Source organism: Schistocerca serialis, chromosome 1 (assembly GCF_023864345.2).
Source record: "Schistocerca serialis cubense isolate TAMUIC-IGC-003099 chromosome 1, iqSchSeri2.2, whole genome shotgun sequence".
Classification (NCBI taxonomy): Eukaryota; Metazoa; Arthropoda; class Insecta; order Orthoptera; family Acrididae; genus Schistocerca; species Schistocerca serialis.
In genome coordinates, this window is record NC_064638.1 from 719,765,939 (window position 1) to 719,790,320 (window position 24,382).

At 43.4% G+C, this 24,382-nt stretch overlaps 1 protein-coding gene across 5 annotated transcripts in view; it reads left to right on the forward strand.

The window, feature by feature from the left end:
- LOC126481313 (ADP-ribose glycohydrolase MACROD2-like) overlaps positions 1-24,382 on the forward strand; it is a 100,533-nt gene that overhangs the window by 63,124 nt on the left and 13,027 nt on the right. For all 5 annotated transcript variants that reach the window (XM_050105002.1, XM_050104977.1, XM_050104985.1 and 2 more), the window contains 2 exons: positions 14,071-14,174; positions 14,354-14,384. In XM_050105002.1, the coding sequence (XP_049960959.1) occupies positions 14,071-14,174; positions 14,354-14,384 (135 nt within the window). The remainder of the gene's footprint in view (positions 1-14,070; positions 14,175-14,353; positions 14,385-24,382) is intronic.

Here is a 24,382-nt window from a genome sequence, read left to right on the forward strand (position 1 = left end):
CAGGTATACACTGGCACACACACACACATATCCATCCACACGTACAGACACAAGCAGACATATTTAAAGACAAAGAGTTTGGGCAGAGATGTCAGTCGAGGCAGAAGTGTAGAGGCAAAGAAGTTGTTGAAAGACAGGTGAGGTATGAGTGGCGGCAACTTGAAATTAGCGGAGATTGAGGCCTGGCGGATGACGAGAAGAGAGGATATACTGAAGGGCAAGTTCCCATCTCCGGAGTTCGGATAGGTTGGTGTTGGTGGGAAGTATCCAGTAACCCGGACGGTGTAACACTGTGCCAAGATGTGCTGGCTGTGCACCAAGGCATGTTTAGCCACCGGGTGATCCTCATTACCAACAAACACTGTCTGCCTGTGTCCATTCATGCGAATGGACAGTTTGTTGCTGGTCATTCCCACATAGAATGCATCACAGTGTAGGCAGGTCAGTTGGTAAATCACGTGGGTGCTTTCACACGTGGCTCTGCCTCTGATCGTGTACACCTTCCGGGTTACAGGACTGGAGTAGGTGGTGGTGGGAGGGTGCATGGGACAGGTTTTGCATCGGGGGCGGTTACAAGGATAGGAGCCAGAGGGTAGGGAAGGTGGTTTGGGGATTTCATAGGGATGAACTAACAGGTTACGAAGGTTAGGTGGACGGCGGAAAGACACTCTTGGTGGAGTGGGGAGGATTTCATGAAGGATGGATCTCATTTCAGGGCAGGATTTGAGGAAGTCGTATCCCTGCTGGAGAGCCACATTCAGAGTCTGGTCCAGTCCCGGAAAGTATCCTGTCACAAGTGGGGCACTTTTGTGGTTCTTCTGTGGGGGATTCTGGGTTTGAGGGGACGAGGAAGTGGCTCTGGTTATTTGCTTCTGTACCAGGTCGGGAGGGTAGTTGCGGGATGCGAAAGCTGTTTTCAGGTTGTTGGTGTAATGATTCAGGGATTCCGGACTGGAGCAGATTCGTTTGCCACGAAGACCTAGGCTGTAGGGAAGGGACCGTTTGATGTGGAATAGGTGGCAGCTGTCATAATGGAGGTACTGTTGCTTGTTGGTGGGTTTGATGTGGACGGACGTGTGAAGTTGGCCATTGGACAGGTGGAGGTCAACGTCAAGGAAAGTGGCATGGGATTTGGAGTAGGACCAGGTGAAACTGATGGAACCAAAGGAGTTGAGGTTGGAGAGGAAATTCTGGAGTTCTTCTTCACTGTGAGTCCAGATCGTGAAGATGTCATCAATAAATCTGTACCAAACTTTGGGTTGGCAGACTTGGGTAACCAAGAAGGCTTCCTCTAAGCGACCCATGAATAGGTTGGCGTACGAGGGGGCCATCCTGGTGCCCATGGCTGTTCCCTTTAATTGTTGGTATGTCTGGCCCTCAAAAGTGAAGAAGTTGTGGGTCAGGATGAAGCTGGCTAAGGTGATGAGGAAAGAGGTTTTAGGTAGGGTGGCAGGTGATCGGCGTGAAAGGAAATGCTCCATCGCAGCGAGGCCCTGGACGTGCGGAATATTTGTGTATAAGGACGTGGCATCAATGGTTACAAGGATGGTTTCCGGGGGTAACAGATTGGGTAAGGATTCCAGGCGTTCAAGGAAGTGGTTGGTGTCCTTGATGAAGGATGGGAGACTGCATGTAATGGGTTGAAGGTGTTGATCTACGTAGGCAGAGATACGTTCTGTGGGGGCTTGGTAACCAGCTACAATGGGGCAGCCGGGATGATTGGGTTTGTGGATTTTAGGAAGAAGGTAGAAGGTAGGGGTGCGGGGTGTCGGTGGGGTCAGGAGGTTGATGGAGTCAGGTGAAAGGTTTTGCAGGGGGCCTAAGGTTCTGAGGATTCCTTGAAGCTCCGCCTGGACATCGGGAATGGGGTTACCTTGACGTTGACCTCCACCTGTCCAATGGCCAACTTCACACGTCCGTCCACATCAAACCCACCAACAAGCAACAGTACCTCCATTATGACAGCTGCCACCCATTCCACATCAAACGGTCCCTTCCCTACAGCCTAGGTCTTCGTGAGCAAACGAATCTGCTCCAGTCCGGAATCCCTGAATCATTACACCAACAACCTGAAAACAGCTTTCGCATCCCGCAACTACCCTCCCGACCTGGTACAGAAGCAAATAACCAGAGCCACTTCCTCGTCCCCTCAAACCCAGAATCCCCCACAGAAGAACCACAAAAGTGCCCCACTTGTGACAGGATACTTTCCGGGACTGGACCAGACTCTGAATGTGGCTCTCCAGCAGGGATACGACTTCCTCAAATCCTGCCCTGAAATGAGATCCATCCTTCATGAAATCCTCCCCACTCCACCAAGAGTGTCTTTCCGCCGTCCACCTAACCTTCGTAACCTGTTATTTCATCCCTATGAAATCCCCAAACCACCTTCCCTACCCTCTGGCTCCTATCCTTGTAACCGCCCCCGATGCAAAACCTGTCCCATGCACCCTCCCACCACCACCTACTCCAGTCCTGTAACCCGGAAGGTGTACACGATCAGAGGCAGAGCCACGTGTGAAAGCACCCACGTGATTTACCAACTGACCTGCCTACACTGTGATGCATTCTATGTGGGAATGACCAGCAACAAACTGTCCATTCGCATGAATGGACACAGGCAGACAGTGTTTGTTGGTAATGAGGATCACCCGGTGGCTAAACATGCCTTGGTGCACAGCCAGCACATCTTGGCACAGTGTTACACCGTCCGGGTTATCTGGATACTTCCCACCAACACCAACCTATCCGAACTCCGGAGATGGGAACTTGCCCTCCAGTATATCCTCTCTTCTCGTCATCCGCCAGGCCTCAATCTCCGCTAATTTCAAGTTGCCGCCACCCATACCTCACCTGTCTTTCAACAACTTCTTTGCCTCTACACTTCTGCCTCGACTGACATCTCTGCCCAAACTCTTTGTCTTTAAATATGTCTGCTTGTGTCTGTACGTGTGGATGGATATGTGCGTGTGTGCTAGTGTATACCTGTCCTTTTTTCCCCCTAAGGTAAGTCTTTCCGCTCCCGGGATTGGAATGACTCCTTACCCTCTCCCTTAAAACCCACTTCCTTTCGTCTTCCCCTCTCCTTCCCTCTTTCCTGATGAGGCAACAGTTTGTTGCGAAAGCTTGAATTTTGTGTGTATGTTTGTGTTTGTTTGTGTATCTATCGACCTGCCAGCGCTTTTGTTCGGTAAGTCACCTCATCTTTGTTTTTATATATAATTTTTCCCACGTGGAATGTTTCCTTCCATTATATTGATATCATTAATTTGAATCCAACAATCACGTTTGTTATTGTCACTGTTGCATTTCGAAATCTTTTCTGTCATCTTATTTTCCTCTTTCTGTTTTTGCCAGTAGTTTCACTTTGTATTCACCTTCTCCTTTTTACCGTAATCTGCTATACTATTTTATCCCGCCTGTATATATATACTCAATAATACGTAACCCACTTCCAAACCATAACCAAAAAAATATTTTTTTTTGCCGCTTTCAGCACTACCGTCGCTATAATATCCACCGTTTCTAGTTCACAAACAGCTCCTTTCACCTTTTAAACAACCATTTCGGCCAGTTCTAATAACTTTCGCTTTATTTCCATTTCCGTTTTTCCCACATCACTGATCTTTTTAGCCGCTTCCCACAGGTTTTAACGCCATTATTTCTTCGTCAGACAATTGTTAGCCTCATTTTCATAATCTGCCACCACAATACCACTCCATTTAATATACTACACGCAGTTTTTTCGAAATTTTCCCGAATTTCTCCGTCCTTTAAAGTGTTTTGGCGGCAACACAACCACCTAACCTTTATGCACATCGTTGTCTACCAACCCAAGTCCAACATAGCCCATCTGTAACCAACACCTTTTCGCCTTTTTTCATTCCAGATCTCTAGTTTCTTTCCGGTTCACCTTTATCTCTCCCCATATATTTTTATTTTCATTTTCATTTCACCTCATGTTACACTTTCCACCTTCTAATACCATGTCACCCTCACAACACCCCCACAATGACCCCATTAAGTTTTATTTACATTCCCTCCGCAAACATGCCTTCGCCCTAGCCAGATTACGCTCGCATATTTTATTTTCTCAGGCTTGTCTGACATTTGGCATTACCCCCAAAGGCCTCACACTCAAAGTTCCCATCTCTGGCTGCAACCCTTCCTTCCATCAGTCCCTATACCAGTTCCAAACTGAACAATCCATTGCCCTCACCCACCTAATCCTTCACCTACACATCAACTCAGCCAATGAACACACCCGTCAACTCCTATCCTTAATAAAAGTCCTTAATCTTTCCTCTCCCACATCCACACCGGCTGTTCAGAGCATCCTCCTACAGGCCAACCGTAAATTAGAACAGCATGCCACCCTCCACCTCAAAAAACTATCCAATCTCCTGGTTTCCCACCTCCGGAAAGGCAACTCGCTCACCCTTCACAACCTTTCCAGCAAACCTCAACCTCCTCTCATTGCACACAAACCCAGTCTCTCCCATCTACTCAATCTCCCACTTCCAGCTCCACTCCCTCCAAAACCTCAAAATTCCGATCAACACAATCTGGAACCACAACACCCTAATTCAGTAGTTAACCTTTCCTCCAAACCTCTCTCCCAATCCGAAACCTCTGTCCTATCCAAAGGCCTCACCTTCAGCCCCACTCCCAGATTCAACCAAACAGCCCTCGTCAAAGATTTACTGTCCTACACTCGTACTCTCTGCTGGAAGTATCACTTTGCCACGAAGAAAAATGATCCTAATCCTACTCCTAATGATCCGACTCCTCAAGACACCATCCAAATTGAACCCTGCCTGGAACAGTTCCGTCCTCCGTCACAGCGGGACCCACCTCCTCTTCCTCAAAATCACCCTCTCCAAACCTTCCAGGAATTTCTGACTTCCAGCCTTGCATCTCAATCCTTCTTAAAAAACCTTAATCCTACACCCAACATCACCACTGCTGAAGCCCAGGCTATCCGTGATCTGAAGGCTGACCGATCCATCGTCATTCTTCCGGCGGACAAGGGTTCCACGACTGTGGTACTTGATCGTCGGGAGTATGTGGCTGAGGGACTGCGTCAGCTTTCAGACAACACCAAATACAAAGTTTGCCAAGGTAACCCCATTCCCGATGTCCAGGCGGAGCTTCAAGGAATCCTCAGAACCTTAGGCCCCCTGCAAAACCTTTCACCTGACTCCATCAACCTCCTGACCCCACCGACACCCCGCACCCCTACCTTCTACCTTCTTCCTAAAATCCACAAACCCAATCATCCCGGCCGCCCCATTGTAGCTGGTTACCAAGCCCCCACAGAACGTATCTCTGCCTACGTAGATCAACACCTTCAACCCATTACATGCAGTCTCCCATCCTTCATCAAGGACACCAACCACTTCCTTGAACGCCTGGAATCCTTACCCAATCTGTTACCCCCGGAAACCATCCTTGTAACCATTGATGCCACGTCCTTATACACAAATATTCCGCACGTCCAGGGCCTCGCTGCGATGGAGCATTTCCTTTCACGCCGATCACCTGCCACCCTACCTAAAACCTCTTTCCTCATCACCTTAGCCAGCTTCATCCTGACCCACAACTTCTTCACTTTTGAGGGCCAGACATACCAACAATTAAAGGGAACAGCCATGGGCACCAGGATGGCCCCCTCGTACGCCAACCTATTCATGGGTCGCTTAGAGGAAGCCTTCTTGGTTACCCAAGTCTGCCAACCCAAAGTTTGGTACAGATTTATTGATGACATCTTCACGATCTGGACTCACAGTGAAGAAGAACTCCAGAATTTCCTCTCCAACCTCAACTCCTTTGGTTCCATCAGTTTCACCTGGTCCTACTCCAGATCCCATGCCACTTTCCTTGACGTTGACCTCCACCTGTCCAATGGCCAACTTCACACGTCCGTCCACATCAAACCCACCAACAAGCAACAGTACCTCCATTATGACAGCTGCCACCCATTCCACATCAAACGGTCCCTTCCCTACAGCCTAGGTCTTCGTGGCAAACGAATCTGCTCCAGTCCGGAATCCCTGAATCATTACACCAACAACCTGAAAACAGCTTTCACATCCCGCAACTACCCTCCCGACCTGGTACAGAAGCAAATAACCAGAGCCACTTCCTCGTCCCCTCAAACCCAGAATCCCCCACAGAAGAACCACAAAAGTGCCCCACTTGTGACAGGATACTTTCCGGGACTGGACCAGACTCTGAATGTGGCTCTCCAGCAGGGATACGACTTCCTCAAATCCTGCCCTGAAATGAGATCCATCCTTCATGGAATCCTCCCCACTCCACCAAGAGTGTCTTTCCGCCGTCCACCTAACCTTCGTAACCTGTTAGTTCATCCCTATGAAATCCCCAAACCACCTTCCCTACCCTCTGGCTCCTATCCTTGTAACCGCCCCCGATGCAAAACCTGTCCCATGCACCCTCCCACCACCACCTACTCCAGTCCTGTAACCCGGAAGGTGTACACGATCAGAGGCAGAGCCACGTGTGAAAGCACCCACGTGATTTACCAATTGACCTGCCTACACTGTGATGCATTCTATGTGGGAATGACCAGCAACAAACTGTCCATTCGCATGAATGGACACAGGCAGACAGTGTTTGTTGGTAATGAGGATCACCCGGTGGCTAAACATGCCTTGGTGCACAGCCAGCACATCTTGGCACAGTGTTACACCGTCCGGGTTATCTGGATACTTCCCACCAACACCAACCTATCCGAACTCCGGAGATGGGAACTTGCCCTCCAGTATATCCTCTCTTCTCGTCATCCGCCAGGCCTCAATCTCCGCTAATTTCAAGTTGCCGCCACCCATACCTCACCTGTCTTTCAACAACTTCTTTGCCTCTACACTTCTGCCTCGACTGACATCTCTGCCCAAACTCTTTGTCTTTAAATATGTCTGCTTGTGTCTGTACGTGTGGATGGATATGTGTGTGTGTGCCAGTGTATACCTGTCCTTTTTTCCCCCTAAGGTAAGTCTTTCCGCTCCCGGGATTGGAATGACTCCTTACCCTCTCCCTTAAAACCCACTTCCTTTCGTCTTCCCCTCTCCTTCCCTCTTTCCTGATGAGGCAACAGTTTGTTGCGAAAGCTTGAATTTTGTGTGTATGTTTGTGTTTGTTTGTGTATCTATCGACCTGCCAGCGCTTTTGTTCGGTAAGTCACCTCATCTTTGTTTTTATATATAATTTTTCCCACGTGGAATGTTTCCTTCCATTATATAAATATATCCCATTTCACGTACATACTGTTAAAAAATATTATATGTTGGTGGGTTTGCTCATTTGTGTTATACACCAGTGAAGAAAAAACATTCGAGTGTTTTGCTTTACGTGAATATGTGAATTTATTATTTTAAGCTAGGTTTTATAATTTCCTTACATCCCATCATGTTCCATGTTCCCTTTGTTTTAACTTCCAAAAACATGGCAGAGGGTTGTTCACTCTGATCATAGTGTTGCCTCTCTGTGATATTCTATGTCTTTGATGGGAATATAAAATGACTTATTCCACATCATTACTATTTGAAATTTTAAACATTTTGAATTGACTGTGAGCCAGCAACCATACGCTTTTTATTACAGGATGTATATACAGCCAGATCGGTTGCACAAAACATGCAAATTTTGTGCAACCGATGTGGCTGTGTATACATCCTGCAATTCATCACTATTTATTATGTAAATGAGCCATGGAACATAAAACTAACTAACTTACTTCAGTTTCTTGATTTAATGGAATTATAACTGAAAACCATAAATACTTGTAAACTTCATAGTAGAATGATTTTTTGACACACAGCTTCTTCAAGGCTAATGAGATCCCAGTTGGAAAGTATAAATCCTTCCACTCTGTGACCACGGTGCAGCATAGAGTGGGAAACACGGTCTAGGTTGCAAAAGCATCATAAGCTTTATTGACATGTTTCGCCTTTTTGAGACATCTTCAGAATTCCCACATGGGAAAAATATAGAAAAGCAGATCATGGTTATGACCATGTCTGACATAAAAAGATGGTAAAAACTTTTTTAAAATACTATGATACATCAGACAAGGTAGACTTAAATACAGAAACTACAGGTAATGCATTAGTCATAAGTAGTCAAAATTTTGGTGTGCACCTAAAACGATAAAGCAAAAGGATTTTGAAAAACATTGCCCTAGATTAGTGACAAGGAGCCAAATTGCAAATTTGTGGTGAAACTGTGAAAGAGGAGATGATCCTTATCTTCGGCAGAGGCATGCAGCTGTGCTTAGATAGGGCCACACTTCCAATCTTGACTCAAATATTGGTATATAAGTTGTGGTGGCCATGAATATATGACCGCATGTGTGCGCACAATGTAAGAATGGCGGGCAGGACACTGCTGCAGCCGACGGAAGCTCCACTACAGTGCATTTACATGTTTGAAAGTACAATAAATCAGGATAAAGTAAAACATATAGTGACAATTAACATCAATACAAATGAAAAATAGATTTAAAGTCGGTGATAAAAGTAAAACATATCTAAAAACAATTAAAGACAAAATAAAGTATCTAAAACATGACACCCTATGTTGGCATCACAAGTAAGGACAAGAAATCCACAAGAAATATGTTGTGACAATGCCACGAGATTTAAAAGTGCCGCTATGTCAGTACGCGAACACGGCGATAGAGGCGCTCCGCAGCTCGGCCGAGCGCGGGAGCGCCACCTGGCTATGAACGGCGCCGGCCGCATGTCACGGCACGGCAGTCGAATGACAGATACGGAGCTAGTAGCATGTAACCCGCTATTGTTTCTACTTTGGTATATCCACGCAATTTATTAGTGATTAAAGGTTATAACACTTTTTGGCGACGAGGTCGGATATTTTTTTTCCTGCGTTGTGGGATTGTGTGTTCGTGTCGGGGCAGACATGGAACAGATTCTGCAAGCGCTCATTGAACAACAAACACAGCTGACGGCTGCTATTCAGGCGTTGTCGACGTCGCTTTCTCATCGTCTGTCTTCCTCTTCTCCGCCTCCGTTCCCTCCTTACGACGAGGCCGCTGAAGGCTGGGAGGATTATGAGAAGCGTTTGCGGAAACACTTCTTGGCTTTCGGTGTTGTCGACGCTCCTATGTGTAAGTCGTTATTTCTATCTTGGATTTCCCCACGGATCTATCAGCTGGTATCTCAGTTAGCCCCTCTGCGGGAACCTGCCCCTCTGTCCTTCCAGGAAATGTGTGACTTATTGTCTTAACTATTACCGAAAAAACACCCACGTCGTGGCCGCCCGCGTGGCGTTCTACCGGTGTCGTAAACAGCCCCATCAATCTTACCGGGCTTGGGCGGCGGAACTACACGGTCTGAGTAGGAGATGTCAGTTTGTCACGGACACTCATCATGAGTCTTATGCTGATTCAATGGTTCGGGACGCTATTCTACGGCTTGCTCCTGATAAAGAAGTTCGGCAACGTGCCTTACAACTGCCAAACCCATCGTTGTCGGAAGTTCCCAGCGTCGCTCAATCTTTTGAAGTGTCTCACGCTGCTGGTGCCCAAATAAACGCGTGGTGTGATGTAGGCACCGTACAGACCACTTTCGACGCGGACAATTTGCCTGTTTCACAGGGGAACGACGATGTGGCGGTGGTTCACTCGCGTCAACAACGTCGCATTGGGCCGCCACGCTCGCAGCGAAAACAGCAACCACAGAAGCAGGTTCGTTCCGCACTTCCTTCTTGTCCACGTTGTTTTGTACAGCATGACAGGGCCGCGTGTCCAAAACGTTGGGCCGCGTGTATTTCATGTAGGAAAAAAGGCCACATTGCTTCTGTGTGTCAGTCCCCTAAAGTTCCTGTCGACGAGGACGAGGCATCGGACATGGATGTTAACTGTGTGCTTTCTCAAACAAATAAGTTGTTTGTTACTGTTCGTGTTCTGGATAAAGACATTCGCATGCAAGTGGACACTGGCTCTGCAGTAACTCTCATTAATTCTCGCACGTATTTGGAGTTGGGCTCCCCTACCTTGTCTCCAGTTATGCGAAATCTACGAACTTATAGTAAGCAGAAAATTCCTATCGTTGGCCAGTTTGATGCTTCCACTGCCTACAAGTCTGTTGTTAGCCCCCTCACGTTTTATGTGGTGGACCATGCGGGCACTGAAAACCTGTTCGGTTATGATGCTTTCCAGTTATTCGGGTTCTCCATTGATGATGATGATGTGCACCTCATATCTGAGGATATTCCGTATCAACAGCTGGATGGATTGTGTTCTGGATTCTCATCCGTGTTCTCTGCTGGTCTGGGTTGTGCCAAGGATTTTGAAGCCCACATTACTCTTAAACCTACAGCTCACCCTAAGTTTTTCCGGGCACGCCCTATTCCGACGGTGTTGCGTGCACCTGTCAAAGCTGAGATAGGCAGGTTAACTGCTTCGGGGATTCTCCTTCCTGTTACCTCCAGCGAATGGGCATCGCCAATCGTGGTGGTTTCTAAACCAAACGGGAGTTTGCGATTGTGTGGTGATTTTAAAGCCACTGTCAACGCTCAGAGCCTCATTGACACTTATCCTCTTCCCCGTCCTGAGGAGTTATTTACCAAGTTCGCTGGGGGCCAGTTCTTTTCCAGACTTGACTTATCGGAGGCGTACCATCAATTGCTGTTGGATGCGTCTTCCAAGGAATTTCTCGTCATCAACACTCCTTGTGGGTTGTATCAGTACCAGCGGTTACCATTTGGCGTCGCTAGCGTGCCGGCCATTTCCATTTTTCAGGGGTTTTTGGAACAGCTCACGGCTTCCGTTCCCGGCTGCATCAACTACCTGGATGACATTGTTGTCACGGGGGCCTCCGCTGAGGAGCACCTTCGCAATTTGCGTTCACTGTTTCGGGTTCTGCATTCGGCTGGGTTGAAGTGCAATCTGGACAAGTCACAGTTCTTCCAACCCTCCATTGTGTATCTTGGTTTCCACTTGTCCCGTGAGAGTATACGTCCTCTACGACAGCATGTTGCGGCCATTACCGCTCTACCCCGGCCGTCTACGGTCAAAGAACTTCAGGCGTTTCTAGGCAAGATTGCTTATTATCACAAATTCTTTCCATCCGCGGCGGCGGTGGCTCATCCTCTGCATCAGCTGTTACGCAAAAACGTCCCTTTCTGTTGGTCTGACGAGTGTGAACAGGCTTTTGTCCGCCTGAAGGCTCATTTGCAGTCGGCACCTTGTCTTGCCACATTCCGTCTGGGTCAGCACTTGGTTCTGGCGACTGACACGTCGCAGTATGGCCTAGGGCTGTTCTCGCCCATCGGTATGAGGATGGGTCGGAACGACCCATCGCCTACGCTTCCAAGACCCTCAACGATGCCTAACAGCGTTACTCTCAAATCGAAAAGGAGGCGCTCACTATCATTTATGCTCTAAAAAAGTTCAGCGTTTTTTGTATGGTTCTAAGTTTCACCTCATCACCGAACACAAGCCGCTGGTCTCTCTGTTCAGCCCCTCGGCGTCACTTCCGGATAAGGCAGCTCACCGCCTGCAACGTTGGGCCTTATACTTGTCTCGTTTTCACTATGAGATCCGCTATCGCCCCACGGCCCAGCACGCCAACGCTGACGCGTTGTCGCGTTTGCCGATGGGCCCCGACCCGGTTTTTGATCGAGATGAACTACTCTGTTTCCACATTGATGAGGAAGAACGTCGTGCGGTCGAGGGTTTTCCACTTACAGGTTCACAGGTCGCGTCGGCTACTGCGCGGGACCCGGTCCTGCGTCAGGTGATCGGTTTTGTTCAACGGGGTTGGCCGGACAGGACCAAGGGCCGGGCATCGGATCCCCTTCGCAACTACCATGCCTTGCACCTTCATCTGTCTGTTCGTGAGGGTGTCGTTCTTCTGGCCACGGATGGCGCATCTCCACGGGTCGTGGTGCCAGCCTCTCTTCGCAAGGATGTTCTCAAACTATTGCATGAAGGCCATTGGGGGATTTCTCGGACTAAGTCCCTGGGCCGCAGGCACATTTATTGGCCCGATATTGATTCGGACATCGCCCACATGGTCGCTGCGTGTGGTCAGCGTGCTCAACAACTGGCTGCACCCCGTACAATGCCCTCTCCGTGGCCTGATCCGGCGCAGCCGTGGGAACGGGTGCACGCTGACTTTGCCGGCCCCTTCCTCGGCACTTATTGGCTACTGTTGATTGACGCCTTCTCGAAGTTTCCGTTTGTTGTTCGATGTCCGTCGCCCACCACTGCGGCGGTGACACTGGCTTTGTCCAAAATCTTTGCACTAGAAGGCCTTCCGTCCACGATTGTCACGGACAATGGCCCTCAGTTCTCTTCGCAGGCGTTCCGTGATTTTTGTACTGGACAAGGGATTCATCATGTTACCGCACCGCCCTTCCATCCGCAATCGAATGGGGAGGTCGAGCGCCTTGTCCGCACTTTCAAAAGCCAGATGAAAAAATTCCTTTGTGATTTTTCCACAGATGACGCTCTGTTGCAATTTCTGAGTTCTTATCGCTTCACGCCTCTTGATGATCGCAGCCCTGCTGAACTCTTGCATGGCCGCCAACCGCGCACTCTACTGCACCTGCTTCACCCTGTCAGGCCTTGTACTGTGTCCCCTCGTGCGGGAAAATACTCGGTGGGTGCCGACATGTGGGCACGAGGGTATGGATCTCGCCCTAAATGGATTCCAGGGGTGGTCCAGGCTCTTCGCGGCCGCCGGCTTTGTGAAATACGTACAGACGACGGCATGGTTGTTCGACATTACGACCAGATGCGCCCACGAGTGGTGGCCACGCCGGTGCCACCGCCCCTTCTTTCACCTCCACCAGCCCAAGAAGCCAGTCCTGTCGCTGCTGCTGATCTTCCGTGCGTGTTGCTGCAGCCGACGTCGCTCCCGCTTCCGAGTTCGCCGGAACCGGCCCCAGTCGCGACGCCGCCTTCTCCGGGACCCATCTCACTGGAGCACACCCCCAGGTCCACGACACCTATGGATTCTGCTCCGGAGTTTTCACCCATCATCTCGTCCACGAGGCACGTTCCACGCGCAACCTTCCGTCCTGGACATTTTCGACCATACTCTCGTGTTTCTCCGCGGGATCTTCTCGGGGCCTCCCAAGAGGCCATGGATGTCTCCGCACTGTCCGTGTCTCCAAGGAAGTGAGTGTTTTTTTTTTCAAAGGGGGGAAAAGTGTTGTGACAATGCCACGAGATTTAAAAGTGTCGCTAAGTCAGTACGCGAACACGGCGATAGAGACGCTCCGCAGCTCAGCCGAGCGCGGGAGCGCCACCTGGCTATGAACGGCGCCGGCCGCATGTCACGGCACGGCAGTCGAATGACAGATACGGAGCTAGTAGCATGTAACCCGCTATTGTTTCTACTTTTGTATATCCACGCAATTTATTAGTGATTAAAAGTTATAACAAAATACATGGACATAACAGCTTGTTTACAAAATGGACAAAATATATAAAAAATTTCCAAATGTTGACTGTAGGATATAAAAATAAATTAACATTTTCGTGAAGAGATTTATGCCAGTGCCCAGTTATACTCTCTGAAAACTTGTAATCATTGACTCATAAAATGTTGACTCTTGGTAATCAGTTGGTCTCTAAGACTTAGGTGTTTAGCCACAAGAGTGTTTCACGATCTCCAATTCCAGTTGGATATTCCAACCTTATCTTCCCTCTTTTAACTTTTACAACCATATTTGTCATTGCAATGTTTCGTCTTCTCTAATAATAGTTTAGTTTTGCTACTCCATTTATGTGTGCATGTTCAATTTTTTTTAAAGTAGCGTTGTACTGTCGCATAAAGTTTTCATTACCAGTAGTTATTTTGTGTGATTGTTTTTCATCTTATTTGTTATGACTATCTCCCCTGATTTTTCTTTTTCTGTTAGAGGACTTTAATCTTCCTCCTTTTACTTTTCTTGACCTGTTCTGCTCCATGTCTTTGCATGTCTCTTGTAACAGGTGTCATTGGTATGTCTTAAATATTTCAGATAATGCCTTCCCACTGTATTTTACAAATTATTTACTTATTTATTTATTTGCAGATGTTATTCACACTGTTGGTCCTCGAGGAGAAAACCCAGGCCTTCTTAAATCTTGTTATGATACGTGTTTGAATATACTCGTCAACAATAATCTGCGAACAGTTGTAAGTGAGGCACCTGTTTCATAAGTAAAATTTGTTAGATTTTGAATTCGACTAAGCAATGAAGTTAGTTTAGCACTTACGTAAATATTTTAAAAATCATTGTAATCAGTGATACTTAAGCAATTCATTATATAAATATTTTTAAATTGCTAAATACTTAATAGAAATTTTTGTTTCAGGCCTTTCCCTGCATTTCAACAGGAGTTTATGGTAAGTGGGACTTAAAATGTGTACCCTAAATACATAAACTGAAATCTCAATGGGCACCCAATGAGTATTATATCAGGGCAAACTCTGCCCCCATCCCCCCTTTCATCTTCCTAACTCCCTTTATTGTAATATTGGTGGTTGTTTTTCCATGAGAGAGACTGGAGATTTTGAAAAACCTACATATTACAGAGTGTAACTGTGATTGATCAAATCTCTTTGTAAGTTTTGTTAGCCAAGCACTGTTATTTCCAACAGACATTATGTTGTTGTGTGATAGGAATGAGTCTGTTGCTACAGATTTTCATTTTTCTCTGTTTTATTTTAGTTTGCATTAATCAGTTTCCTGCAGAGTACTCTTAACAGTTTACAATCTTCACAAACAGGAGCCTGCAAGGAAGAAAAGTTTCAGGCTAACATTTGGACCTTTGTTGTATAACATTGACACGTCTATTCATCGTACATCTACATCAATACTCTGCAAATCGCATTTAACTGCCTGGCAGAGGGTTCATCAAACCACCTTCACAATTCTCTATTATTCCAATCTCACGTAGCGCCCAGAAAGGACGAACACCTTTATCTTTCCGTATTAGCTCTGATTTTCCTTATTTCATAGTGGTGATTGTTTCTCCCTGTGTAGGTTAGTGTCAACAAAATATTTTCGCATTCAGAGGAGAGAGTTGGTGATTGAAATTTCGTGAGAAGATTCTGTCGCAACGAAACACGCCTTTCTTTTAATGATATCCATCCCAAATCCTGTATCATTTCAGTGACACTGTCTCCCATATTTCACGATAATATAAAACGTGCTGCCCTTCTTTGAACTTTTTCAGTGTACTCTGTCAGTCCTATCTGGTAAGGATCCCACAGTGCGCAGCAGTATTCTAAAAGAGGATGAACAAGTGTAGTGTAGGCAGTTTCCTTAGTAGATCTGTCACATTTTCTAAGTCTCCTGCCAATAAAATGCAGTCTTTGGTTAGTCTTCCCCACAATATTTTCTGTGTGTTCCTACCAATTTAAGTTGTTCGTAATTGTAATTCCTAGGTGTTTAGTTGAATTTACAGCCTTTAGGTTTGACTGATCTATCATGTAACCAAAGTTTAGTCAATTCCTTTTAGTACTCTTGTGGATGACCTTACACTTTTTGTTATTTAGAGTCAATTGCCAATTTTTGTACCATTCAGATATCTTTTCTAAATTGTTGTGCAATTTGATTTGATCTTCTGATGACTTTATTAGTTGATAAACGACAGCTTCATCTGCAAACAAGTGGAGACGGCTGCTCAGATTGTCTGCCAAATCATTTGTAAGGATAAGGAACCGCAGAGAGCATATAAAACTACCTTGGGAAATGCCAGAAATCACTTCCGTTTTACTCGATAACTTTCTGTCAATTACTACGAACTGTTACCTCTGACAGGAAATCACAAATCCAGTCACATAACTGAGAAGATATTCCATAAGTGCGCAATTTCACTACAAGCCAGTTGTGTGGTACAGTGCCAGAAGCCTTTCAGAAATCCAGAAATACGGAATCGGCCCCTTGTCAATAGCACTCAACACTTCATCCAAATAAATAGCTAGTTGTGTTTCACAAAACCAATGTTTTCTAAACCTATGTTGACTGTGTGTCAATAGACCGTTTTCTTTGAGGTAATTCATAATGTTCGAACACAATATATGCTCAAAAATCCTGCTGCATATTGACGTTAATGATATGGGCCTGTAATTAAATGAATTACTCCTACTACGTTTCTTGAATATTGGTGTGACCTGTGCAATTTTCCAGTCTTTGGGTACAGATCTTTCGTCGAGTGAATGGTTCTATGTGATAAGTATGGAGCTAATGCATTAGCATACTCTGAAAGGAACCTAATTGGTATGCAGTCTGGACCAGAAAACTTGCTTGTAGAATCTTATAACATATTCTGAGCTTAGATTTAATTATGTACTATTAACAGAATGGCCTTTTCCTCCATGCAAATCAACATGGATTTAAAAAAAAAAACCAACTATCACATGAAAAGGAACTCGTACTGTTCTTACATTACATCCTGTAAGCTTTGGATAAAAGTAGTCCTGTAGAAGCAGCACTATTTACAGTATTTCTTGACTTCCAAAAACCATTTGACTCATTGCCAGACCAACACTTACAACAAAAACTCCATTATATGGGGTATCAATCAAAATATGTGACTAGATTGAGGATTTTTTGAACAGGTACAAAAGTAACTTCCAGTTTGCCCCAGGTAAGTGTTCGGTACCCATGCAGACAATATTAATAGTAATCTCAAGCTTTTTGCAGACAATGTGGTTATCTATAGTGAGGCACCATGTGGGTAAAGCTGCACAGATATTGAGCCATGACAATATTTCAAAATGGTGCAAAGATTGATAACTTGCATTAAATGTTCGGAAATTAAAATTTTTACTTAACAAAATGCAGAAACATAGTATTCTGTGGCTACAGTATCATTGAGTGACAATTGACTGGAGTCTCTCGAGCCTCCTGGCATCAGTCCAATCTGTTATCAAAATATTTTCTGGTCAGCCATGATGATCCAGCCATTCACCTTAGGACTTTTCATTCAGAAAGAACACACAATGAGAGACACAGAATGTGTCCTTAGTTCAGCTAGGTTGGGCAGGGGAGTTTGCCTACAAAGAAGTTTCTGTTCTTTTTTTTTTCCAGCGGAAATATGCTATTATAAGAGCTAGTTGACAACAGGTATAAGAAGTGTTGTAATGCATGATACTCAGTGTAGAGTAACATTTCTTTGTTGTTTTTTTTTTTTTTTAAACAACATAAATTTTTGTAGTCTACTATAATTTTTAATGTGAAATAAGGAGAATACAAGACGTCCTCTGATCTGTGCATATAGTGCGACATGAGAGACAGGCAAGATGTAGGCTCAGAATTAATCACCACCTTGGATCAGTGATCTCTAGCTCATACAGCAGGGACATGCAAGATGCAACTGTGGCATCTAATTAAAAGACTTGCTTCAGGCCATTGGGCCTTACAACATCATCATCATCATCATCATCATCATCATCATAATCATCCATGAACCATGGTCCTTGCCTATGGTGGGGAGGCTTGTGTGCCTCAACGATACAGATAGTCGTACCGTAGGTGCAACCACAACAGAGTGGTGTCTATTCGGAGGACAGACAAATGTGTGGTTCCTGAAGAGGGGCAGCAGCCTTATCAGTTGCTGCTGTGGCAATAATCTGGATGTTCGACTGATCTGGCCTTGTAACACAACCGAAACTGCCTTGCTATGCTAGTACTGCAAACGGCTGAAAGCAAGGGGAAACTACAACCATAATTTTCCCCCGGGGCATTCGGCTTTACTGTATGGTTGAATGATGATGGCATCCTCTTGGGTAAAATATTCTGGAGGTAAAATAGTCCCCCATTCGAATCTCCGGGCAGGGACTACTCAGGAGGACATCGTTTTCAGGAGAAACAAAACAGATAGGAGTGGGAATGTCAGGTCCCTTAATCGGGCAGGTAGACTAGAAAATTTAAAAAAGGAAATGGATGGGTTAAAGTTAGATATAATGGGAATTAGTGAAGTTTGGTGGTAGGAGGAACAAGACTTCTGGTCAGGTGAATGCAGGGTTATAAATACAAAATCAAATATGGGTAATGCAGGAGTAGGTTTAATTATATAAAAATAAAATAAAATAAAAACAGGAATGCAGATAAGCTGCTACAAACAGCATAGTGAATGCATTATAGTAGCAAGGATAGACACACAGCCCGCGCCTACCACAGTAGTACAAGTTTATATGCCAACTAGTTCTGCAGGTAATGCAGATGTTGAAGAAATGAATGATGCAATAAAAGAGATTATTTGGATAATTAAGGGATACAAAAATTTAATGTTCTAGGGGTACTGGAGTTCGATAGTAGGAAAAGGAAGAGAAGGAAAAGCAATAAGTGAATATGGACTGGGGGTGAGGAATGAAAGAGGAAGCTGCCTGATAGAATTTTGCACAAGGCACATCATAATCATAGTTAACACTTGGTGTAAGAATCCTGGAAGAAGATTGTATACAGGGAAGAGGCCTAGAGACACAGGAAGGTTTCAGGTAGATTATATAATGGCAAAAATCAAGCAATGGAAAATCCAGGATGGTATGTAACAATATTAGAGAAGGAAAGTTGCTACTCACCATATAGTGGAGATGCTGAGTTGCGATAGGCACAACAAAAAGAGTCACACAATTATAGCTTTTGGTCATTGATGTCAGTAACACACACACACACACACACACACACACACACACACACACACACACACACATGCAACTTGCACACGTGTGTGCAGTCTCAGATAGCTGAAACCACCATGTTGAGCTCTATCTGCTAGGAAATCCTGAATCAAATTAAATTTTCCTAAACTGTCTTGTATACCTATATTGAATGCCTTTCGGAAGCTATCAAACATGACACCAACTAGGTCTCCACTGTTGTTACAGCCCTGTGGTTTCTGTGGACAAATATAACAAACTGAGTTTTGCAAGAGTTCTGTTTACAGGATTAATGTTGATTATTTTGATTTTTGTTGAACAAAAGGATCTGTAATATGTGAGCATAAAACATGTTCCACAATTCTATAAGAGACTGGCATCAGTGATGTAGGCCTATAATTATGTGCATGTGTCCAGCAATCCTTCTTGAAAATGAGCGTGTTCTGTGGTTTTTGCTATTCACTTGGATTACTTTGTTGCTCCAGCAACCTATGAGAAACTGCTGCTAGAATGGTGGCAAGTACTTTTGCATTAACTGTATAGAAACTCGGGATAAATTCTAGTGTCTGATTGCACCCATCATCTTTTGACTAGTGACATTGTAGATAACCCAAAGATGCCACAGGAAAGCAATACTTGAAATCAAAACTTATTCTTAAACAAACAAATATAGCAGGAAAAAGATAATACATGTACATACCATAAATTACAATCACAGTACACACAATTACCTACTTACCTTTTTATGATAAAAAAAAGACAGACATATATACATATGTGAAGTAAATTATCATCACAGATTAGGTGAATAAGTAAAAGAACCACAGACAGGCTTCAGCTTCCACGACAATACTCTGCATCATAAACTCATGACATTATAGAATTGTGGTAATTTTTATTAATAAAATAATGTTGAATCCAACAGGAATGCTGCAGCAAAGTGTATTGTGGGGACAAATTAAAATTTAACACAACAACTGTAAAATTAAACAGATAGTAACATATACAAAATATGAATATGACAGCAACAGGAAAAAGCAGGAAATCTACACAGAAATCCCCCTAGATACGTAACGAAAATTCGGGAAAAGTAACAAAGTGTAGAACTGACTACTGGAATTCACCTATATAGGTTGTTTCAGTTGCTGATTCCAAGGTATGCTATTTTTTGCATTTTCACTGTTGGTGTGTACCATGTTTTCTTGTAGGATTTTCATTTTTGGTGTCACTCTAATTTTCAGTTCCATCTTCTATTATTTTTTGTGGGTTTTATTAGGTGTGAATTGATATTTCGTTAAAAATTTAACTTTTTGTTAGTGTGTAGAAACACGAAAAATGACAAACCGTGGAATCTACAAGTAGAGTTCACTTACACAGGACAATTCTAGTTATTGATTCCAAGGTTTTTTATTTTTCGCAGTAGTATGGAGAACAACACCGAAAATGAATATCCTAAACATACACAGCTGCTCCAAAAATTGAAAAAAATAATATACTTAGCAGTTGATAACTGGAATTGACATATATAGACGAATTCTTGTCGTCAATTCAAGGTTTGTTGTTTTTTGCATTTCTACAATAGCTGTGTGAAGTGCTTGCTTTTAGGCTTTTTAATTTTAGTGTAAGTATATTGCCAGTTCAACATTCTGTTATTTTTTGTGGTTTTTATTGGGTTTGAATTGTCATTTCATTAAAGATTTAACTTTTCATCATCACACTCTGTAGTAATGCAAAAATGCAAAAAATAACTATCCTTGGGATCAGTAACTAGAATTTATTTATTTAGATCAATTCTAGTTTGTCATTGCTGAGATTTGTTAGTTTTTACAGTAGTATAGAAAGCAACATGAAGAACGTATTTGTTATAAAATGCAATGCACATACATTCTCCGAGTACAAGAAAATAAACTTGAAATCTTCAACTAAAATTGACCTTTGTAGGTGATTTCTAGTTATCAGTTGTGAAGTTCATTGGTTTTTTACATTTTTTCTGTTCCTATATGCAGGGCTTTCTTTTAGAATTTCCATTTTTGTTAACAATATTTGTAATTTAGCTATTTAGATCAATTAGATGTCATGTTGTTTTGTTATTTGTAATTTTTTTGGGTGTGTAGTGTTAAGTTATAATGGATTTAACTTTCTGGTATTGCTTTTTCTACTACTGGAAAAATGCCATAACTTAGAAACCTTGGCATTAACAACTGGAATTCACCTATACATATCAGTCGTAGTTTTCTATTCCAAAGTTTGTTATTGTTTGCATTCTTGCAGTAAGAATGTACTCTTGTAGGATTTTCATTTTGCTATTGCTCTTTTGTACAACCACAGAAATGGAATAGATTAACCTTTGAATCATCAACTAGAATTGACCTGCATAGCTCACCTACAAAGAGCAACACCAAAAGAAATAATTCCTAAAAGAAATAACAACTAAAGAAATAAATCCAAAAGAAATAACAACAAACACTGAATGGAAAACTGTGAATCTGAGATGTAAAATGAAAAGGAACGTCTTGTCGGAGAAGTGAAATTTTCAATACAAGCAAAATTACCTGATAATGTCTGAAATGTCTATTTTTCATTTTTTTTTTATTCTAGTACTTTTTTCATTCTTTACATGTTCATATTGATTTGAATAATATCATTAAAAACAATGTGTGCAAGTCTTCTGAAAAAGGACCTCTTGTCGTTATGGGGAAATAACATTGGTTCAGGAAGAGGCCCCCTTTCCTAGATCTCGCAGCTGTGTGTGCAGTGCCTGACAGAATATTATTAGCTTTGTATAAAAGAACATTTTGTGAATACAAGAATGCCAAACAAGACAAGTAATGCCTTTTTGTGTGAGAGTTATAAATGCCTACAGATGTTACTAAATTTGCAATTGGCAGTCCTAAAATGCCAGGTGGCAGCCAATGTTACTGTACCAACAAAAACATGCACCTGCAACACACATTGATTCTGCTGTTACTGCTAGAGATGAACAAGATGATGTTGCTGTGAATACATATGATTGATTAAATGGTGGAGAATAGTAATCCTAACAAAGTACCTTACATAACTAAATATAATAACTTTGAGTTCAACATCAGCTACAAAGATAGTGTATGTTGCAAAATGGACATTGATGGAAATTAATTTCCACATTACATCTTTGCTAAAGAAAATAGACCCATTGGGTTTTCTGATGCAGTAATTCCAGCATGAATGACAAAACCCGAAAAGGTTATCTTTTTATAAACATCAGGACCTATTGCATAGAGGAATAAAAAGACATTCTGTGTCCTGAAGTAGAACCAGAACCACAAGTCAGTGACAGTGAGGATCATGAGGAGAAACCTTACCAGCCACATATTCCAGAATCAAACAAGAAGAGATGAAAATGCTCTTTGTGAACAATCTTGAAGTCCTTCAGCCACAAATAGTTTAGAAGTTGAAAATTGAATCCTTTGGCCACTATAAAATATGGGATCTCAGGACTCAATTTTTGAGGGTTCTGTGAATTCAGAATTTTAAGCAGCTTTGGGCCTATAATGGCTTGAACATCAAAATTTGGTGTGAAACATGCCATAACTCAGAATAAAATTACCAATATTTTCCCAAAAAAATCTATGCAGGGTACACTAATTGTTCTCAGTGTGGGCCTGTTTATTTGGCTTTAAATTTTTGTACACTGTAATGTGCTATAGGTCTGAAGGGGGCTAACCACTTAATGTGTAATGTTAACTTGAAAAAGGGTTGCCATTTGACAAAGAAAATTTTAAGTGTAATATATATTCAGAATTTGTTTCTTAACTACATCACATTAAATGCCGGTAATAAACTTTAAAATGCGCCATCTCAAAAAACCTGTTTCCCATCAACTACATTAAACATATTATAACTAACTCAAATTTAGAGGTCCCTTTTCACTTTCCGTCTGGCAAATAGATTACTACATTTTACATAAACAGCTTAGATAGATAAAACAATAAAAAAACAAAAAGAAGTACATTACAAACATGTACTGACTTGGCAGAAAATCCTAAGAAATTTTGTTCTTATGTCAAAGCAGTAGGTGGATCAAAACAAAATGTCCAGACACTCTGTGACCAAATTGGTACTGAAACAGAGGATGACAGACTAAAGGCCAAAATACTAAAAGTCTTTTTCCAAAGCTGTTTCACAGATGAAGACTGCACTGTAGTTTCTTCTCTAGATTGTTGCACAGATGACAAAATGGTAGATATCGAAATAGACGACAGAGGGATAGAGAAACAATTAAAATTTCTCAAAAGAGGAAAGGCCGTTGGACCTGATGGGATACCAGTTCGATTTTACACAGAGTACGCGAAGGAACTTGCCCCCCCTTCTTGCAGCGGTGTACCGTAGGTCTCTAGAAGAGTGTAGCATTCCAAAGGATTGGAAAAGGGCACAGGTCATCTCCGTTTTCAAGAAGGGACATCGAACTCGTGTGCAGAACTATACACCTATATCTCTCATGTCAATCAGTTGTAGAACTTTGGAACAAATATTATGTTAGAGTATAATGACTTTTCTGGAAACTAGAAATCTACTCTGTAGGAATCAGCATGGGTTTCGAAAAAGACGATCGTGTGAAACCTGGCTCGCGCTATTCGTCCACGAGACTCAGAGGGCCATAGACACGGGTTCACAGGTAGATGCCGTGTTTCTTGACTTCTGCAAGGCGTTCGATACAGTTCCCCACAGTCGTTTAATGAACAAAGTAAGAGCATATGGACTATCAGACCAATTGTGTGATTGGATTGAAGAGTCCCTAGATAACAGAACGCAGCATGTCATTCTCAATGGGGAGAAGTCTTCCGAAGTAAGAGTGATTTCAGGTGTGCCACAGGGGAGTGTCATAGGACCGTTGCTATTCACAATATACATAAATGACCTTGTGGATGACATCGGAAGTTCACTGAGGCTTTTTTGTGGATGATGCTGTGGTATATCGAGAGGTTGTAACAGTGGAAAATTGTACTGAAATGCAGGAGGATTTGCAGCGAATTGATGCATGGCAATTGAATCTCAATGTAGACAAGTGTAATGTGCTGCGAATACATAGAAAGAAAGATCCCTTATCATTTAGCTACAAAATAGCAGGTCAGCAACTGGAAGCAGTTAATTCCATAAATTATCTGGGAGCACACATTAGGAGTGATTTAAAATGGAATGATCATATAAAGTTGATTGTCGGTAAAGCAGATGCCAAACTGAGATTCATTGGAAGAATCCAAAAGAAATGCAATCCGAAAACAAAGGAAGTAGGTTACAGTACGCTTGTTCGCCCACTGCTTCAATTCTACTCAGCAGTGTGGGATCCATACCAGATAGGGTTGATAGAAGAGAGAGAGAAGATCCAATGGAGAGCAGCGCGCTTCGTTACAGGATCATTTAGTAATCGCGAAAGCGTTACGGAGATGATAGATAAATTCCAGTGGAAGACTCTGCAGGAGAGACGCTCAGTAGCTCGGTACGGGCTTTTGTTGAAGTTTTGAGAACATACCTTCACCGAGGAGTCAAGCAGTATATTGCTCCCTCCTACGTATATCTCGCGAAGAGACCATGATGATAAAATCAGAGAGATTAGAGCCCACACAGAGGCATACCGACAATCCGTCTTTCCACGAACAATACGAGACTGGAATAGAAGGGAGAACCGATAGAGGTACTCAAGGTACCCTCCGCCACACACCGTCAGGTGGTTTGCGGAGTATGGATGTAGATGTAGA